The 21,560-nt window shown below is 45.4% G+C and overlaps 1 protein-coding gene across 2 annotated transcripts in view; it reads left to right on the forward strand.

The window, feature by feature from the left end:
* TGFBR1 (transforming growth factor beta receptor 1) overlaps nucleotides 1–21,560 on the forward strand; it is a 319,080-nt gene that overhangs the window by 12,022 nt on the left and 285,498 nt on the right. Inside the window, exon 2 of one of the 2 annotated variants that reach the window (XM_040431742.1) lies at nucleotides 10,164–10,409. The exons of the other annotated variant lie outside the window; for it this stretch is intronic. Within the exon in view, the coding sequence (XP_040287676.1) occupies nucleotides 10,164–10,409 (246 nt within the window). The remainder of the gene's footprint in view (nucleotides 1–10,163; nucleotides 10,410–21,560) is intronic. 2 annotated transcript variants of the gene reach the window in all.

Consider the following 21,560-nt stretch of genomic DNA (forward strand, 5'->3'; position numbering starts at 1 on the left):
CTATCGTCTTAATCTTCCGGACTCGAATGAGGCTCTTTTTGGCTGGAAGGTTTTACAGGCGATATCCCCACCCATGTAGTCATTTGATACATCTCAATGTGGGCCGTCATGGTGGATGAAATGGAAAAACCGCAATTAGACTTACCGGTAATTCCGTTTCCTTGAATCCACCATGACGGCCCCGTACTATTCCCATCCCAAAAAAAATAAATAAAAACAAACAAAAAAAACCCACATGTAATATATGTATATAAAAAATAAAATACGAGTTTAAGGGTATGAATCAATATCTTTTTACTCTCTTTTCCACCTTTCGGATAATTTGTAAAGCACTGAGGAGGTGGAGGGGTAGGGGGGAATTAAACTCTGTGTTCCTGCCCCTACAGAGGTCAAGGGTCAATCTCAATGTGGGCCGTCATGGTGGATTCAAGGAAATGGAATTACCGGTAAGTCTAATTGCGGTTTTTCTTTTCAAAAATGCTTTATTATGTAAAACTGAAACAAACAAAGAAAATAGACATATTTGATATCATTGCGTCCGTAACAACCTTCTCTATAAAAATAGCACATGATCTACCCTATCAGATGTAAAAATTAAGAGGTGCCAAAACAGCCATTTTTGGGTTACCTTGCCTCACAAAAAACGTAATATAGAGCAATTAAAAATCATATGTACCCCAAAATAGTACCAATAAAACTGGCACCTTTATCGCCTAGTTTCCAAAATAGCGTCACTTTTTGGGAGTTTCTACTGTAAGGGTGCATCAGGGGGGGCTTTAAATGGGACATGGCATCTAAAACCAGTCCAGTAAAATCTGCCTTCCAAAAACCATATGGCGTTCCTTTCCTTCTTCTCCCTGCCGTGCGCCCTTACATCAGTTTACGACCACATGTGGTGTGTTTCTCTAAACCGCAGAATCAGGGTAATAAATATTGAGTTTTGTTTGGCTGTTAACCCTCAATGTGTTAAAGAAAAAAATGTAATAGAATGTAAAATCTGCCAAAGTGAAATTTAGAAATTTCATCTCCATTTTCCTTTAATTCTTGTGGAACACCTAAAGGGTTAACAAAGTTTGTAAAATCTGTTTTGAGTAACTTGAGGGGTGTAGTTTCTACAATGGGGTAATTTTATGGGCGGTTTCCACTATGTAAGCCTCACAAAGTGACTTCAGACCTGAACTGGTCCTACAAAAAAACATCCTAAAAAAAAATAAAATGACAATTCCAAAATGATGCCAACATGAAGTATACATATGGGGAATGTTGAGTAATAAATATGACTTTCTGTTTTAGAAGCAGAGAAATTGAAATTTTGAAAATTGAGAATTTTTCAATTTTTTGGTAAAATTTGGATTGTTTTATAAATAAAGGTGAAATATATTGACTCATATTTATGACTATCATGAAGTACAATGTGTCACGAGAAGACAATCTCTGAATGGCTTGGATAAATAAGTGTTCCAAAGCTATTACCACATAAAGTGACGCATGTCAGATTTGTACATTTTGACCTGGACACTGGGGCATCAATGACCCTTGGTCTTGAAAGGGTTAAAGGATTTCTCTCTCTTCAGCAAATTTCATTTATGTCGAGAAATTTAGTTAATAAAAGGCACTTAATAATGTATTGTGATTATCCATATTGCTTCCATTGCTGGCTGGATTATTTTTTCCACCTCATTATACACTGCTTGATTCCATGGTTACGACCACCTTGCAATCAATCAGAAGTGACTGTGCTTGATCACGATAGAAAAAAAAAAAGCACCAGCCTATGTGCGCTCCCACTGTCCAGGCCACATGAGATGACAGCACTTTTTCCTATAGTGTGCAAGCACGGCCACGTATGGGTTTCCAAACAGAATTTCCATGTGGCTTTATGTGCTTCTGCACCAAATTCGAACCAAAATTGCAATGCGTTACTTGTGGATTTTTATGCGGTTTTGCCCCGATCTCGCCCTTTGGATTGCAAAACGTAAAAACTGCAGAAATAATTGAGATTCTCCATATTTTCCCCGGCGCCTCCACAACGGCATTCCCAGGAGGGTGTCCCCGCCTCCAGGACAGGAAACAACGAGGAAGCACAGGATTTAAGGAGCCTCCTCCCCTTACCTTACCAGTCGTTGTTTCCTGTCCTCGGACTTGCATGGAAGCCACTCCTGGGGTTATCCAGCAATTTGGATACCGCACCGGCCTGGTCCTTTCCCTGCCGTTCAGGAGGGCTGGTGCAGGGATTGGGGGCCCCGGGGACGCATTGCCTCCCTTCCTCGATCCTCTGGAGTAAGTCCTGATCTCGGGCATCCCCGGGCTTGCGAGTCCGCCGGAACTCGCGCGGGATCGGACGTTGTGACGTCACCGGAACGAGATCTCCTTGGGCAAGAGATTCTCTCGGGACGGCTCCTGCGCGCGGCGGGAAATTTAAAAGGAAAGCTCACATCCACCACTGCCGGTGATCTGCAGAGATGCCTTCCAGCGACAGAGAGTCGTCAAAACGCTCCGGTGATCCCGCTGTCGCGGCCCTCAGCCCGGTAAGCCTCCTCCCAGGGGGGAGTTATCCCTATTCCTTTATATGTTTCCACATAGGTATATAGGGTTAAGGAGTCCTGGACCTCCCCTTCCCTGCAAGCTGGTTGTCTGTAATTTTACTATACTGACCCCTCACCACCCTTATTATGGGTCTCTCCTTTTGTCCTATACAAAGATTGTTTTATTCCTTTTAGGACAGTGAGTCCAGAAAGCTTAAACCCAAAGGAGATTCGTGGTGGTTGCCGTAAAGGCTTGGTGTCGGATCCGAAAAAGACCCTTTGCCCTAGATGTATTGAAAAGGTTATCCTTCGTGGAGTCCATGCAAACCCTCATTAGAGAAGAGATTAAAGCTGCGGCTGATTCTAGACAATTGGTGCTTTCCCCTGGGCCTTCCCGTTCCCTAAATCTGGCAGACCAAGTGGATCTGGATGAAGGAGTTACTTGATGATCAGGTCTCCTTATCCTCTGAGGAGGCTGCAGGGAGGCCTATGTGCTTTCCCGAAAAAACGCTATCCCTACTGAAGGATATTAAATCTACCCTAAAATTAGAAGATGTAAAAGAGACTCAGTCCCTTCACGATCAAAATTTTCAGGGGTTGGGGGAAAAAAAGAAGAGGTCCTTCCCCATCCACAATAATATTAAGGGCCTTTATTTCCAGGGAATGGAAGGAGCCTGATAGAAGGTGGACTGTATCGGCTGCCTTTAAGCGCAAATACCCCTTTTCTGAGTCTGACTCTGATTTGTGGGATAAAACTCCCAAAATAGATGCTCCGGTGGCCCGTATTTCAAAGAAATCCTCGTTTTGAGGATATGGGTCTCCTAAAAGACCCGATGGACAAAAAATGCGAAAGTTTATTAAGGAAATCCTGGAAGACGAATACGGCGATGTTGCGTCCCAGCATAGCGTCCACTTGTACGGCCAGAACCCTCTGTGTGGCTAGATCAGCTAGAGAGCAATCTGTCAGGGGGTACGTCCAGAGAAGAAATCTTAAACTCCCTTCCTACCCTAAAGAGAGCATCTAATTTTCTAGCGGACGCCTCGGCCGACTTGGTTAAACTCTCTGCAAGAAGCAGTGCTTTAGCCAATGCGACCCGTAGGGCGGTATGGCTCCGTTCCTGGACGGGGGACGCAGGATCTAAGAACCGCCTATGCTCCATCCCATGTGAGGGAGATAGGTTATTTGGCTCCGCTCTTGACGATATTCTGGAGATGGCCTCAGATAGAAAAAAAGGTTTCCCCTCTGATAATCGTTACTATCAACAGAGACGTTCCTTTCAAAATCAAAAAAGGTCAAGAGCAGATCAGAGTAAAAGGGACGGATCAAAAAGATGGCAGCCTTCTAGAGGTAGAGGAAGGGGATACCTTTTTAAGCCAGAAGCCTCTACCCGCCCTACCCAGTGACACGCTGATCCAGGTAGGAGGCAGACTAAAACAATTCTCCTCCGCCTGGCAAGAAATTTATGCCTCCCCTTGGGTCACTCGTGCCATAAGAGAAGGCCTAAAGTTAGAATTTGTTTCTCCACCCCCAAAACATTTCTTTATCAACCAAAGACAGCAGCCCGAAAAACAGGCATCCCTAGAGTCAGAGATAACCACGTTACTCCTCAAAGGAGTCCTCATCCCTGTACCAGAAGAACAACACTGCAAAGGATTCTATTCCCCTATATTTTTGATTAAAAAAAAAACTGCTCCCTTCGTCTAATAATAAATTTTAAGTCCTTAAACAAATCCATCGTTTACTAGAGATTCAAAATGGAGACCATAAAATCTACCACACAGATCCTTCCGCAGGACTGCTTTATGGCTACCGTCGACCTTCAGGACGCTTATTACCACGTCCCAATATACCACAGGTATCAGTGTTTTCTAAGGATAGCAATTTATTTTCAAGGAAAACTCTCCCACTTTCAGTTCACAGCTCTTCCTTTCGGCCTATCCTCTGCCCCCAGAGTTTTTTAAAAAATGTCAGAGGTCACGAAATTTCTTCACCTTCAGGGGGTACAGATCGTTCCATACCTGGACCACTTTCTGGTGTTTGCGGAGTCGCGCCAACTTCTACAATCCCGCCTCAGGCAAATCCGGGACTGCCTTACAACTCTAGGGTGGATAATAAATCCCAAAAAATCAGACCTTATCCCCAATCAGGAAAAGTTTTTTTTTTTTTTTTTTTTTTTTTTTTTTTAGGGGTACTGTTGGACTCAAGGCATCTAATGTCTTTCCTTCCTCAAGACAAACAATCTCACTTAATCCAAACAGTGTCTCGTTTTTCCAGCAGGGATCGGTCCTCGATAAGAGACATCATGGCTGTACTGGGGCTGCTAACAGCCACAATCCCGTCAGTAAGGTGGGCCCAAAGTCACACAAGAGTCCTTCAGGCCTTTCTCCTATCCTCATGGGACGGAAAGAATTCATCTCTAGACAGAAAGGTTCACGTTCCCAGACAGGTAAAACAGTCACTAACTTGGTGGAGAATAAAGGGAAACCTGAGCATAGGAGTTCACTGGCGCCCAAGAGATGTTATGGTCATTACAACAGATGCAAGCAACTCAGGGTGGGGAGGTCATTCTTCAGGATCAGTAGTTCAGGGATCCTGGGAGAAAGACATGCAGGACGCCTCCTCAAATTTAAGAGAACTGTCAGCAGTCCACAGAGTTCTCCTTTCCCTTTACAAAACTTCCTCTCCAAAACACGTAAAAATATTGACTGACAACACTACAGTTGTGGCGTACGTAAACAAACAAGGGGGAACCAAAAGTCGCTCACTGGCGGAAGTATCGAAAAACATTTTTTGTTGGGCAGAAAGAAGCCTTCTGTCCCTTTCTGCGGTGCATATCAAGGGAGAAAAAACCGTGGTGGCCGATTATCTTAGTCGACATCTCATAAGAGAAACCGAATGGTCCCTAAATCACCATGTTTTCAGCCAGATCTGCCAGATGTGGGGGACCCCAGTGTTAGATCTGTTCGCCACCAAAAGCAACAGGCAGGTCAGAAGGTTCTGTTCCCTCTTGCAAAAAGATCATAAGGTATGGCTAGACGCCCTCTCCCGGCCGTGGCCAAAACAGCTCCTTTTATGCCTTCCCTCCATTCAGCCTCATTCCAAAAGTCCTGGTAAAAACTCAGGAAGAGAGGGTCCATGTAATTATGGTGGCCCCCTTCTGGCCAAGAAGGGCTTGGTTTCCACTCCTGCTCAAACTATCAGCCGGAGTTTATTGGACACTGCCGTCAAACCCAGACCTACTCCATCAGGGACCAATAAATCACTCCAGTGTAAAGCAACTCAGTTTGACGGCCTGGAATCTGAACTCCTCCTGCTAAAACAGAAGGGCCTGTCAGATGCGGTTATTTCCACGATGCTAAAAAGCCGGAAACCCGTAACTTCCCGGATCTACTTGAGAACCTGGAATGCCTTTTTGTCCTTTTTGGGAAGTGTACAGTCGTGGCCAAAAGTTTTGAGAATTTACATAAATATTGGAAATTGGAAAAGTTGCTGCTTAAGTTTTTATAATAGCAATTTGCATATACTCCAGAATGTTATGAAGAGTGATCAGATGAATTGCATAGTCCTTCTTTGACATGAAAATTAACTTAATCCCAAAAAAAACTTTCCACTGCATTTCATTGCTGTCATTAAAGGACCTGCTGAGATCATTTCAGTAATCGTTTTGTTAACTCAGGTGAGAATGTTGACGAGCACAAGGCTGGAGATCATTATGTCAGGCTGATTGGGTTAAAATGGCAGACTTTTCATGTTAAAAGGAGGGTAAGGGTTGAAATCATTGTTCTTCCATTGTTAACCATGGTGACCTGCAAAGAAACGCGTGCAGCCATCATTGCGTTGCATAAAAATGGCTTCACAGGCAAGGATATTGTGGCTACTAAGATTGCACCTCAATCAACCATTTATAGGATCATCAAGAACTTCAAGGAAAGAGGTTCAATTCTTGTTAAGAAGGCTTCAGGGCGTCCAAGAAAGTCCAGCAAGCGCCAGGATCGTCTCCTAAAGAGGATTCAGCTGCGGGATCGGAGTGCCACCAGTGCAGAGCTTGCTCAGGAATGGCAGCAGGCAGGTGTGAGCCCATTTGCACGCACAGTGAGGCGAAGACTTTTGGAAGATGGCCTGGTGTCAAGAAGGGCAGCAAAGAAGCCACTTCTCTCCAAAAAAAAACATCAGGGACAGATTGATCTTCTGCAGAAAGTATGGTGAATGGACTGCTGAGGACTGGGGCAAAGTCATATTCTCCAATGAAGCCTCTTTCCGATTGTTTGGGGCATCTGGAAAAAGGCTTGTCCGGAGAAGAAAAGGTGAGCGCTACCATCAGTCCTGTGTCATGCCAACAGTAAAGCATCCTGAGAGCATTCATGTGTGGGGTTGCTTCTCATCCAAGGGAGTGGGCTCACTCACAATTTTGCCCAAAAACACAGCCATGAATAAAGAATGGTACCAAAACACCCTCCAACAGCAACTTCTTCCATTTTGGGTCCATGGCCTGGAAAGTCCCCAGATCTTAATCCCATTGATAACTTGTGGTCAATCCTCAAGAGGCGGGTGGACAAACAAAAACCCACTAATTCTGACAAACTCCAAGAAGTAATTATGAAAGAATGGGTTGCTATCAGTCAGGAATTGGCCCAGAAGTTGATTGAGAGCATGCCCAGTCGAATTGCAGAGGTCCTGAAAAAGAAGGGCCAACCCTGAAAATACTGACTTTGCATAAATGTCATGTAGCTGTCGATAAAAGCCTTTGAAACGTATGAAGTGCGTGTAATTATATTTCACTACATCACAGAAACAACTGAAACAAAGATCTAAAAGCAGTTTAGCAGCAAACTTTGTGAAAACTAATATTTTTGTCATTCTCAAAACTTTTGGCCACGACTGTAGATTTTCCTGATGTTCCTCAGGTCCTTCAGTTCCTGCAAGCTGGGTTGGAAAAAGGCCTCCGCCCGTCAACTCTGAAGGTACAGATCTCCGCGCTCAGCGCCTTCTTGGACGTAAAACTGTCAGATTCCCCTCTGATCAAACGTTTTTTGAAGGGGGCAGTAAGAACTTCTTTCTTCCCTCGTCCGGTGGTACCTCCTTGGGACTTGGGCCTAGTTCTTTCTGCTCTCACTACTCCTCCGTTTGAGCCAATTGATAATATCCCTCTAAGGCTCCTCACCATGAAGACGGTATTTTTAGTTGCCATAACCTCTGCCAGAAGAGTTGGAGAAATTCAAGCATTCTCATGCAAGCCTCCCTATCTTACAATTCTGGATGATCGTATAATCCTCAGGCACTGTCCTGCCTTTCTCCCAAAAGTGGTATCCAGATTCCATCGTGAACAGGAAGTCTCCCTACCTTCGTTTTTTCAGTCTCCATCTACTGACTCGGAGGGAACTCTCCATAATCTGGACGTCAGGAGATCAGTCCTTTCTTACCTACAAGCCACTAAGCCGCTAAGAAAATCGGACCGCCTCTTTCTGCAATTTCAGGGACCTAATAAGGGGCAAGCTGCTAGCAAATCAACCATAGCTAGATGGATTAGGAACGTAATATCCTCTGCCTACGTTGCCAAGAGCTGTCAGCCACCAGAGGTATTGAGGGTTCATTCTACAAGGGCAGTGGCCTCATCCTGGGCAGAGACGAAAGCAGTCTCTCTGAAACAGATCTGCAGAGCCGCCACATGGGCCAACCCTATGACTTTTTTCAGGCACTATAAGCTAGATGTAGTAAGGGATCAGGACTTGTCCTTTGGTCGAAAAGTTCTATCTGCTGTGGCCCCCCTAATATTGATTACTCTGTTAGTCCTCCTGGGAATGCCTTTGTGGAGGCGCCGGGGAAAAGGGTAAATTACTCTTACCGGTAATTGGATTCTCCAATAGCCTCCACAACGGCACTGGTTTCCCTCCCAAATTTTGAATGTAGACGAATGATGTAATTTGTTTACTATAATATATAATTTTTTCTGCATCACTTCTGTGTCCTCTTATTGACTAGTAAGGTAAGGGGAGGAGGCTCCTTAAATCTTGTGCTTCCTCGTTGTTTCCTGTCCTGGAGGCGGGGACACCCTCCTGGGAATGCCGTTGTGGAGGCTATTGGAAAATCCAATTACCGGTAAGAGTAATTTACCCTTTCAAAATCCACATGGCAGGTCAATTTCCACATGTGAAAAAATATGCAGAGTATACATGAGATTTGTCAGATCTCATTTACTTTGCAAGTACTGTGTTATGCTGTATTTTTTCCGCACAAAAATCTGTGTGGAAAAATGAATGTAAAGTGTGCAGTTACCCTCAAAGGGTTGTCTTTTCAGAAACAGGAGTGTACCGGTCAAATGGCCATTAAAAATGGGTTCAAAATGGCATTTGAGGAGTTAAAAAAATAAATAATAATCCTTATCTACTTGCATGCGCAAAGGCAGGTATTCTTTCATTGATTCTGAGGGACCCATATGACGCCACCATCATTGTGGAATTTACTGTTAAGGAGATGGGGTACTGTGGAGGTCACTAATAAAGGGGCAACCACTGTGGAGGTCACTAATAAAGGGGTGCATACAGTATATTTGTGTATATATACACTAGAGTTGTTGTGATACCAAATTTTTGATTCGATTTCGATACCATAAAAAAGTATTGCGACAATCGATACCGCACAAAAAAATAAACAAAAAGCCACGTGCATGCCGCATATTAAAAAATGGCGAATCGCGCAGTTGAAATTTTTTTTTTGTTCCAGCGTTCTGATATGTTTATTTATTGTTTATATATTTTATATGTGAAATTGGGTGATATATACTTAATATTTTGGTGTGTGTGTGTTTTTTTTTTTTTACACTTTTTCTTTAATAACTATTTCCCCCCTTAGGGGTACCGCTCTGTTTGCCCGCTGTGCCCCCATTACTGTCTCCTGCTCCATATGCTAATTACTATCGGAGCAATGGGGAGGAGACATCAGCTTCTCTAGTGGGCGTTCCTTCTCCGTGGCTGTAGCGCTGTCCAATCGCAGCGCAGGGAGAAAGAACGCCCAGGAGAGAAGCTGGTGTCTCCCCCCCCATTGCTCCGATAATAATTAGCATATGGAGCAGGAAACAGTAATGGGGGCACAGCGGGCGAACTGAGCGGCACCCAGGAATAATAGTAAGTGCTGGGACATCTCTGGGCGCCGCTCTGTGTAGCCTGCTACTTTGTCTGTACCCAGGAAAAGTCCTATCATTGGTGGCGCAGTGCGCCCGCCCCTCTCTTCTCATTGGTGGCAGCAGGAGCAGCACAGGGGGAGGGAGAGACTGCTTCCTTCTCCCCTGTGGTGCTGAGAGAACATGAGCGCGCCGACAGAAGCGCGCTCATGTTCAGAGATGCTAGACTGCGCAGCCCACCATCGAAAAAATTGAAATCCCGGTATCGTATCGATACCGGGACAAAAGTATCGATTGGGTATCGAAATTTCGATATACCTGCACCAGCCCTAATATACACATACAGTATGTATGTGTGTGTGTGTGTGTGTGTGTGTGTGTATACACACTGTACAGCTGTGCAGTATATGTTGTTGCAATGTAAATAACTGAACTGAAAATTATGACATGGTATGTCTAACTTATGTAACTAAAGTAACTTTTTTTATAGGTTCATGAATTTCTTTGTTTTTGCTTTCAGCATTAAAATGTCATTGTGAGCACTGTATGAAGGACAATCAGACCTGTGAGACTGATGGATTGTGCATAGCAAGTCTAATAATACAAGATGGGAAAGAAACCCATAACAGCTTGTGTGCTGCCAATGCCGATCTATTTCCTGCAGACAGACCATTCATGTGTGCTTCCCACATTAATACTGAAGTATATAATGCTGCACATTGCTGTAACAAGGATTTCTGCAATACAAGACTTCCATCTCCTACGGGTAGGTAGAGAGAGCATAAACTCTTGTGAAAGGGAGAACTTGAACAAGTCACTAACAGTATCTCAAAAGAAAAAGTATCATTATTATTATTATTATTATTAATATTATTATTATTATTATTTATTATTTACCATTGCAGACTATAATAATATCTAACAGAAATATTGCCACCATGTGGTCGAATGGCCACATGACATGCTAAGACATTTAGTCCCCGTATTTTCTTTAAAGGGAGTCTTTCACCTAAAATCACCATTATAGAACACTAACATCAGGATCTCCATTACATTCCCTATATTAGAATGCTACCTTCCATATTGCTGCCCATAGCAGATTTTTCTCAGAAAAGCACTTTTATTCAATGTTAATTAGCTTCTGAAGGTGCCCAGGGGCGGCGTTCATGCGGTCATTGCCCAGGCCCCTCGTTGCTTTTCATACGAACCCCCTCCCCTTTCACCCCTCTGGCCCACCCTAGGTTCTTCGGATTACGTCCTCCTCTTAGTGAGAAATCCAACGCCATTCAACAGATTCTCCACGCCTGCGCACGTCATTCCCCATTATGGGCAGAGGCACAAGGCCAGCTAGATCGGATGTACGGGCCGGCACCTGTCCATTAAAAGATCTTGTGGCTCTGCCCATAATGAGGAACGAAGTGCGCAGGCGCGGCATATCTGTTGAATGGCGCTGGACTCCTCACTAAGAGGAGGATGTAATCAGAAGAACCTAGGGCGGGCCAGAGGGGTTAAAGGTGAGGGGGTTCGTATGAAAAGCACAGACAGGCCTGGGCAATGGCCGCATGAAAGCCACCCCTGGACACCTATAGAAGCTAATTAACATATTGAATAAGTGTTTTTCTGAGAAAATCGGCAATGGGCAGCAATATGGGGAATGTAATGGAGATTCTGATGTTGGTGTTCTATAATGGTGATTTTAGGTGAAAGACGTCCTTTAACCACCTCAGCCCCCCTAGCTTAAACACCCTTAATGACCAGACCACTTTTTACACTTCTGCACTACCCTACTTTCACCGTTTATTGCTCCTTTTCTTCACACTAATAGAGCTTTCATTTGGTGGTATTTCATTGCTGCTGACATTTTTACTTTTTTTGTTATTAATCGAAATTTAACGAAATTTTTGCAAAAAGTGACCTTTTTCACTTTCAGTTGTAAATTTTTTTTTAAAAACGACATATATAAATTTTTCTCTAAATTTATTGCTCTACATGTCTTTGATAAAAAAAAAAAAAATGTTTGGGTAAAAAAAAAATGGTTTGGGTAAAAGTTATAGCGTTTACAAACTATGGTACAAAAATGTGAATTTCCGCTTTTTGAAGCAGCTTTGACTTTCTGAGCACCTGTCATGTTTCCTGAGGTTCTACAATGCCCAGACAGTAGAAAAACCCCACAAATGACCCCATTTCAGAAAGTAGACACCCTAAGGTATTCGCTGATGGGCATAGTGAGTTCATGGAAGTTTCTATTTTTTGTCACAAGTTAGTGGAATATGAGACTTTGTAAGAAAAAAAAATCAAATAAAAAAAATCATCATTTTCCGCTAACTTGTGACAAAAATAAAAAAATTCTAGGAACTCACCATGCCCCTCACGGAATACCTTGGGGTGTCTTCTTTCCAAAATGGGGTCACTTGTGGGGTAGTTATACTGCCCTGGCATTTTAGGGGCCCTAATGTGTGGGAAGTAGTTTGAAATCAAAATGTGTAAAAAATGCCCTGTGAAATCCGAAAGGTGCTCTTCGGAATGTGGGCCCATTTACCCACCTAGGCTGCAAAAAAGTGTCACACATCTGCTATCGCTGTACTCAGAAGAAGTAGGACAATGTGTTTTGGGGTGTCTTTTTACATATACCCATGCTGAGTGAGCGAAATATCTCGGCAAACGACTTTTCCCATTTTTTTTTTTTTTACACAAAGTTGGCATTTGACCGAGATATTTATCTCACCCTGCATGGGTATATGTAAAATGACACCCCAAAACACATTCCCCAATTTTTATTTTTTTTAAGTACAAAGTGTTTGCCAAAGCATATGAACACCGCCGCCCCCTCAGCTCATATGCCTCGGCAAACGTATCTTTTACTGAAGAGGAGAAATCTCGTCTTGCAGCGCCATGCTTCTGTCAGAATGCACATCAGTGCTGCAGCTAGTCGATCGGTTGGTCCACCTGGAAGTTAAAAAACAAACAAAACAAAAAAGAATAAACCAGGCCGCAACGCAATAAATTTATTAACTTTATAATAACATTTGAACGGAACATATAAACTTTATTTAACTTTTTGAACAGAACGTTAACTTTTTTGCTTACCAGTGATTTTATTTTTATTTTTTTTATTTTTTTACCTTTTATAGGACAAACCTCTCCTTCCCCATGGGACAATGTGCAAAGCGCAAATCGCCCAAAGATGTGGCGAAGTACATTATGCACTTTATCCCAGGTGAAAGGAGAGGTTTGCAGCAGCTGTGAGTGAAAGGGCCCTAATAGCCCTGTGTGCCTGTCCTGTGAGATGCAATCCCTATGCTAAGTGTACCTGTGTGTGGTACTTCCGGAAACACTCCCCTAAGCAAAGGGCAGGGTGGTCAGGGCAATCAGGACAGAAATAGCGGGTGTCACTCCTTATTCCACTCCTGCTACAGACACAACATCTTTTTCGGGGTGACGGTTGGGTTGAGGTACCAGCAACGACATTGGGGAAATGTCGCTCGTGTAGACGGCTCACTACACTGGTGGATGGGGCCACGGAACCTCCTGGATACAGGTGGTTCTCGATGATCTCTTCCTGAAATTTGAGGAAGGATCCTGTTCTCCCAGCCTTACTGTAGAGAACAAAACTATTATAGGCAGCCAATTGAATCAAATATACAGACACCTTCTTATACCAGCGTCTGGTGCGTCGGGAAACTAAATAAGGAGCCAACATCTGGTCATTGAAGTCCACCCCTCCCATGTGAAGGTTATAGTTGTGGACTGAGAGGGGCTTTTCAATGACACTGGTTGCCCGTTCTATTTGTATTGTCGTGTCTGCGTGAATAGAGGAGAGCATGTAAACGTCACGCTTGTCTCTCCATTTCACTGCGAGCAGTTCTTCGTTACACAAGGCAGCCCTCTCCCCCCTTGCAAGACGGGTGGTAACGAGCCGTTGGGGGAAGCCCCGGCGACTAGGTCGCGCGGTGCCACAGCAGCCAATCTGTTCTAGGAACAAATGCCTGAAGAGGGGCACACTTGTGTAAAAATTGTCCACATAAAGATGGTACCCCTTGCCAAATAAGGGTGACACCAAGTCCCAGACTGTCTTCCCACTGCTCCCCAGGTAGTCAGGGCAACCGACCGGCTCCAGGGTCTGATCTTTACCCTCATAGATCCGAAATTTGTGGGTATAGCCTGTGGCCCTTTCACAGAGCTTATACAATTTGACCCCATACCGGGCTCGCTTGCTTGGGATGTATTGTTTGAAGCCAAGGCGCCCGGTAAAATGTATAAGGGACTTGTCTACGCAGATGTTTTGCTCAGGGGTATACAAATCTGCAAATTTGTTATTGAAGTGGTCTATGAGGGGCCGAATTTTGTGGAGCCGGTCAAAAGCTGGGTGGTGTTGTCGCTAAAGTGCAGGAAACGCAGGATGGCCTCAAATCGTGCCCTTGACATAGCAGCAGAGAACATGGGCATGTGATGAATTGGGTTCGTGGACCAATATGACTGCAATTCATGCTTTTTGGTTAGTCCCATGTTGAGGAGAAGGCCCAGAAATTTTTTTAATTCGGAAACTTGGACGGGTTTCCACCGGAAAGGCTGGGCATAATAGCTTCCCGGGTTGGCGGCTATCAATTGAGGGGCATACCGATTTGTTTCTGCCACGACTAAGTCCAAGAGCTCCGCAGTCAAGAACCGCTCAAAAATCCCAGTGCCAAACCGATCTGAGCTGTCTCAACCCGAACTCCAGACTGGGCGGTGAAAGGGGGAACTACTGGTGCGGCTGATGTTGGGGGCTGCCAATCAGGGTTTGCCAGCACCTCAGGGACTCTAGGGGCTCTACGGGCCTGTCTGTGCGGTGGCTGCGACGGGGTAACTATTGCACGTGCCATCGTACCAGCTTCAACTGCCCTTCTGGTGCTCGCCACTTCACCATGTTGTACGGAAGTGCTAGTACTAGGTCCAGGGTGGGCTGCGCTACTGGTGTATGCCTCACCATGTAATCCGACAGCGCCAGCCCCACTCTGATGCCCTTGAAGCGGATCCTGCGCAACCTGTGGTCTAGCAACAAGGGGCCGGGTACGCCTGGTGCTATCAGGGACCTCAACCTCCTCGTCCGAACTTTGGGTCAGACTGCCACTGCTTTCTACAGGTTCATATTCTGACCCGCTGGATTCGTCAGATGAGGGTTCCCATTCCTCATCCGACTGGGTCAGAAGCCTGTAGGCCTCTTCAGAAGAATACCCCCTGTTTGACATTTTGGACTACTAAATTTAGGGGTATTCCCTGAGACTACCCAAGAAAAAAAGCAAGCCTGTCTTAGAAATGGGTGTATGATCTGGGCGCTAAGTGTGGTGTTGGGTGTACTCACAGTGATGTGTGCTCCTCTGCTGGAACCAACCGACCAAAAGGACCAGCAGAGGAGCACAGAAGCCATTTAACACCTTATATTTATAAATATAAGGTGTTATATGGCTTGTGATTCGTTTTTTTGAAAATCGCCAGCCTGCCAGCGACGATCATTGGCTGGCAGGCTGGTGATGTAATACCCCTCTAACTTTTGCCGGCCCGCGATGCGCATGCGCGGGCCGGCTTTGAGCGAAATCTCGCGCTGATGCGTGACTCTGCCTGAGACTGCCGCCTCTGGAACGCGATCCTGCGTTAGGCGGTCCGGAGGCGGTTAAGAACTCTTGGGTGTAATCTATCTGGGCGGACCATATCTACAGTTAGTACATCCAGTAATATACTCAATTGGCTAATAGCCCTGGCATCACCAATATCGTCTCCTTTCTCTTTTGTATACACAGAGCTAAAAAAAACATTTAGCAACTCTGCCTTTTCCTTATCTTCAGTGCCCCCCCCCCCCCATTACCGTTATTTAGGGGACCTATCTGCTCTGACCTTGGTGTTTTCAGAATTTATATATTTCAAGAATTTTGGGGGATTTGTTGCTCTTTTTCAACCTGCTGATTTTTCTACTGCTGGACCCCTTCATGTTTATTATTAATGGATATTTTTTAAATGTCTTTCACACTAGCTGTAAGCCACATGAGGCCACATTTACCGTTAAATACCTTTTACCTCCCGCTGATGCTGCCACCTTGCCTGTGTTTTTTTTTTTTTTATTATATCGCTCCTACGCCCCACTGTGCCCCCATGTAGTTTTCCTGCTCAGTATGTTAATACTGAGCATTGGTACAGGGAGGAGGAGACGCCAGGGTTTCTCAATGGGTGTCTCCTTCTCTTTGGCTGTGCCTCTGTCCAGTCATAGCCAGGGATAAGGTGAGCTCTTTATTTTTCTCTCTGGCTGTGACTCTCTCCACTGTGATTGGATCGCGGCACCGTCAGGGAGAAGGAGACTCCCATTGAGAAACCCTGGCGTCTTCTCCTCCCTGTACTAATACTCAGTAACTCAGTATTAACATACTGAGTGAGGAAAACTACAGGGGGACACAGCGGGGCATAGGAGTGATGTATTTAAAAAAACATGCAGGGTGGCAGCATCAAGTAAAGGATTTTATCTAAAATAAAAAACATAAAAGGTCCTCTTTTTTTTTTTTAAACTTTCCCATTTATTCTCTGTATTATTGTGTAACCATAGATAGTCTCAGTCCATGCCTTGATATGCTGCCTTGGCCTTTTTTTAAATTCTGTGTTTTTGCTCTCCCAGCCAGAGTTTTCTTGTTTGTAGTTCAGGGTGTATTTACCGTATTTTCCATTACTCCCCATGACAGCACCAGTGAGAGGCCATTGCCCATCTGGACAGGAAACAGGAACTTCCAAGATCTATTAAAAGGATTTGCCTCATGCTCCTCCTCAGTTTTCTGTCCATAGGACAAGATTGGAACTCTCCAAGATCCGGGTTGGGGCTGCAGGGTCTCTGATTTAAGCTGACACCAAAGGGAGCTTACCTGTCAGCGTAAGTCTCCACTAGAAGCCTCTAAATAGTCCGGTGTTCTTCTTTTGCCCTCTGGGGTTACTTGGGGAGTCCAGCGCTCCAGACAAAAAAAAAAAAACATCAAGGAGCCATTGGCTCCTAATCTGCAAAGTTTAGGAGTCAAATGAAATTTTTGGTAGTCGCCAAATTTTTGTTGTAACATAAGGGTCAGAAACAGGGTTTTCTTTAGCCTCTTGGGTTAGTTTTTCCATTCATAAACCTCCACATTGAGCTCCCAGCAGCAGATAGAAGCCTGCAGGGCACGCTGGCACTTCTGGTGTGACATCACCTGGGCACTTGGTCTTTACTCAGCAGAGGCTCCGTTCCCGCCATGCTGTCCCTGGCACTTCATGAGCAGTCGGCATTAGCCATTTTTTAGGGAGAAAAACTGTCTGTACAGGTGTTCATGACGCTTGTACAGTCGTTGTTGCGATTAGGGATGAGCGAATCGACTTCGGATGAAACATCCGAAGTCTATTCGCATAAAACTTTGTTTCCTAATTGCGACCTCTCCCGCTCGCCATGTCTGCGATGCTACATGCCCTAACCCTGCTGTTCTGTCAAGACTCCACCTGAAGCCTGGCAGGTAACAGCCATATTTTAATGTGGAGCGCTGTTGGACCTCTCCTGCACATCAGCCGTACTGTGCATACAAAAAGGATGGACTAAGTGCGCACAAAAAAATAAATAAAAAAAATAAAGGGGTTTAAAGTGGTTGTCCCAAATGGCCATTTATTACATAACAGGTTAGATAAGCCTGGGGCTACATGGTGACTTTGGCCCCTTGCAGACTAACTTTACTCCTGCAGCAAGTCCGTAACAAAGCACTTGGCCTGACCTCCCAGCACTTTCGGGAATTACATAGCATTATATTGATTTATGATGCTATGTAACCCTTACAGTTCTGGAATGTATTGGATAACACGGACAGCATTAGGTCAGTGTTATCCAATACATTCCAGAACTGTACGGGTTACATAGCATCATAAATCAATATAATGCTATGTGACCCCCGGCAGCGCTGGGAGGTCAGGCCGGGAGCTACGTTGCGGACTCGTTGCGGGAGAAACGCTAGTCTGCAAGGGGCCTCTGGCTGTGACAAACATCACATGGCCAGAATTTACAGTGTAGCAATGCAGCATTGCCACTAGTGAGAGGGGTCATTTTGGGACCTGCACATTGTCATGACAGCCCCAATAATTCTCACAACTGTAGGGTTGCAATGCGACCCCATTCACTGTCACGATTTGAAACACTGCACTACATTGCGATGATTGGTCATGCTGGCAACAGTGCATTCCTTTCTTTTTATTTAGCACACATAGTGTACCAGGCCGTGTGAGAATTGCGTAACCCAGCTATGGAATCGTTTTCATGTGCTAGTGTGAAGAGACTTAAAGCTCAGCTTTACTCTGCATTCTGTGTGTGGCTTAGCGCAGCTATCCACCATTGCCCTCTCTTCTCCACCACTTACCCCTTACAGGGGGGGGGGGGGGGGGGGGCACAGGGCACCCTCAGCACATGGCGCAGTGTACGCAGAACGCTCACCTCCGTGCGTCGCATGACTGAAAAACTCGTCTACTTTAGCTGCCCCTTGTCTATGGAGCAGTCAGCAGTGAGCACACTGCCTGTTTTCATAACTGAAAAGCAAGATGCTGTGTTCAGCGCTGGAGAAGGGGGGGGGGGGGGTGTGAGAGGAGTAGCCAATGGTATGGCAGCACGCTGATATTGACCAATCAGCAGCCTCCTCACTAATAACAGAGTTCTGTACTGTACGGAGCTCTGTTATTGGATTGCTGTGTGTCTGCTGGATGCAAGACCTTTCTTAAAGCGGCAGAGCAGCTGAGGGTCTAGGTGCAAATGGTGACAGGACTGCAAATTCTTGTCGCCATTTTGCAATTCTAAGTCGCATTGGCGACCTTTTTGGCCACCATCTGGAGCCCTGGAGTCTCGTTACTTTCTGCTGCAGCTGGGTGGTGGTCTGGTTGGGGGCGATCATTTCTACTCCTTACTACAGGCAGATGGAAAATGGCTGCTGTGGGAGGCAGCAGTGGTTTCGGACCGCAGCATCATAGGGCCCCGGAAGTGACTGGTGCGTTCCACCTGGGAGCTGGAAATAGGGTGGAGACTTCATCGGGTAGATTGTGCGCGCCTTACAAGACAGGACGCCAGCTAACCGTCATGGGAAGGAGCAGAGGCAGCAAACCCCTGAATAGTGTGAATTCCTTCCCTAAATTGTGATCTTCACACCAGCCATGCAGTAAGAGGTAGAGATTGGTCAGTGCAGTGATCGGCAGGAACATGGTTCTTATACTGGCACGGTATTCCTAGTGGGGTAAGAGGGGTTGTACCCCAGTATCTCTCTTGGTCAGGAGAGGTTTATTTTGAAAGGACCTGTTTTGATGTGGAGTCATGTTTTGTTCTAGCTAACTAGTTACACCCCCACACTAGTCATAGGGCAGAGAATGGCATACTTAAAAATAAGTTGAGCCAGTCATATATTAAAGTGTGTTGTCAGGCGTGATTGCGGAGGAATCTCCACCTTTTATTCCAGAATATACAAGATTTAATTAAAACAGACGTCCGCTCATCTATGGAGCAGTTTAATAGAGTATTGCCCGGTTCATCCATGGCGAAAAAAGTTCAGTTGCTGGGATCGGACACTAGTGAGGAAGGGCAGGTGGAGGACTCAAATACTTCCTCAGATGATCAGACTGGGAGAACATTATTTTGTGTGGAAGATACTGATGAGGTCCATGATGAAAATAGAATAAGACAGAGTATCCACATATAGACAGCATCTTATGTTTGAAAGCCTTGTCACCACTCCTGACATGCTCTTTTAATAGCTACATGCATTCCTCCTCTAATAACAATAATGGAGCATCTATTCTTATGACTCTGATGTGCTATTCCTTTATTTTAGCTAGAACTTATGACTGAATTTCTAGCAGTCTGTAGAAAGGGTACAGAGGGGTAGTAACCAGTTCTACACAGTGTCACTTTATCCTGTCAGTGCTGCCATTCTCAGACTTTGCAGGCACACCCCCTAACTGGTTAACACCCAACTGTACCTTTTACTGCAGACTGCTAATAATGAAATATGAAGGGTGGTCCCTCAGGGGAGAATGGTGCAGTGGCACTCAACCCCAATACTGCTCGGCAGTTAAGACTATGTGAAATCAAGGGGGCAGCAACGTGTTAAAACCTAACTTTTAATGTTATAGATTAAGATCCCTGTGATAGGAATAGGAACCTCTTACGGACATACAATACAGACAACCTAGTGTACCTGGTTGCCTTTGGTCGAGTCCACAATGCTGCCCCTGAGTAGGGTGGGAGTGGGACTGATAGACCAATAAACGTAAATAAAGACAAGAACACGGCGGTGTGCCTGAAGGTCTATAGACATGCCAATAGGCAAAGAAAAGGGTAGATGGAGGACAGTCTGGACCCACTCATGCGGTGCGCAAACAGAGAGTTCTTAAACTTGAACGAATCCTCAGGTAGACGGTCACTCAGTAATGGAGGGCCACAGGGAGAATCTCTTCCTGTTTATGCCCTACTTGGCCTGTTATGCCCTAAAGTAAGCCTCCTAACACGGGGTCCTATCCCCGCAAGGGGTGGCCTCGTCCGGAACCTGACCCTAAACTAATTACCCTAGGTGGCCCTGTTGGGACAGGGAAAGTGGACCAGGGGTGTATCAAAAGGTAAAGGTGGTAAAAGCTAATATAGCGATATACTCGATGTACCTACGTGTTTCATATAGGAATATATCTGCATCTAAAGGAGAAAACCTCTAACTGTAGAAGACCCCATAGCTCATCAGGGGACAAGGTTCCTAAGTAGGAGTACCACTGCTCCTACACCAACTATATGGTTGGGCGGAGGGGAGGGGGGAAGATTGTGGTGGCGCAGACTGTGAAGGGCGGGTGTTTAGCAATGAACTGTTGGACGAACATATTTGTTTGCTCCACCATCAGATACACAAAGTGGTCACTGAAAAAAAGACTAAAATAGTCATATTCAGTGAAGCCCTCTGTGGGAATCTGGATTCCTGGTTGGCCAACAAAATCAGGAATCACAGGCTCAAAATCCTCTAGGGGTACACCGTGCAAGTTCACTGGTAGGGGGCTCAGGTGGACTTATCTGGTTGGCCGGAAAACTAGTACGAGCCCCAGAGCAGCTCATATTAGTGTGGGCCACAGGGTCCCTGGCATGGGGTCCCCTTGCTCCGCCTGGCGGCGTCTCCGCCGCCTTGGGGGCTCATCATCATCACTAGATGATGAGGACGCAGATGACAAGAGGAAAGTGGGGTCATCCTCGTTCTCACTGGGGCTCTCTGAGTCGGAGGCAAGCAGGGCATATGCCTCCTCGGCCGAGAACGTCTGGCGGGCTATAGGGGAGTGTGTGTGTAAAACTTTATTTAGTGTGTGTGTGTGTGGGGGCACGGGTGTTCGCGTACTTACCCTAAACCTAACAGGAAGAAAAAAAACTAAAACCCCCCCCCCCCCCAAAAAAAAGTATTGCGCCCCCAAAAAAGTGTGTGGATGGGTTAGGGGGGCGAGCTGCAGCACCCCTGGGGGGGGGGGGGGGGTGTCTAGGGTCACACAGCTGAGTATGCTGTGGACCCCAGTCACCCAATCAGGGTAACGCAAAAAAAATAAAACTTTTTAGGAAAAAAAAAAAAATCTAACTTTCCCTGAGTGTCCCTTCCTAATCTAGGCTCTCCCTAGGTACCTTTTTAGTTTGGCACTATGGTGGGTCAGTTGGGGTGCTGGGCTCAGGAGCTGGACGACGTGTGTCTCTCTCTTTCTCTCTCTTCTCTCTTCTCTCTTCTCTCTTCTCTCTTCTTTCTCTCTCTCTTCTCTCTTCTTTCTCTCTCTCTCTTCTTTCTCTCTCTCTTCTTTCTCTCTCTCTCTCTTCTTTCTCTCTCTCTCTCTTCTTTCTCTCTTCTTTCTCTCTCTCTCTCTCTTTCTCTCTTCTTTCTCTCTCTCTCTCTTTCTCCTC

The sequence above is a fragment of the Bufo bufo genome, chromosome 5 (assembly GCF_905171765.1).
Source record: "Bufo bufo chromosome 5, aBufBuf1.1, whole genome shotgun sequence".
NCBI lineage: Eukaryota > Metazoa > Chordata > Amphibia > Anura > Bufonidae > Bufo > Bufo bufo.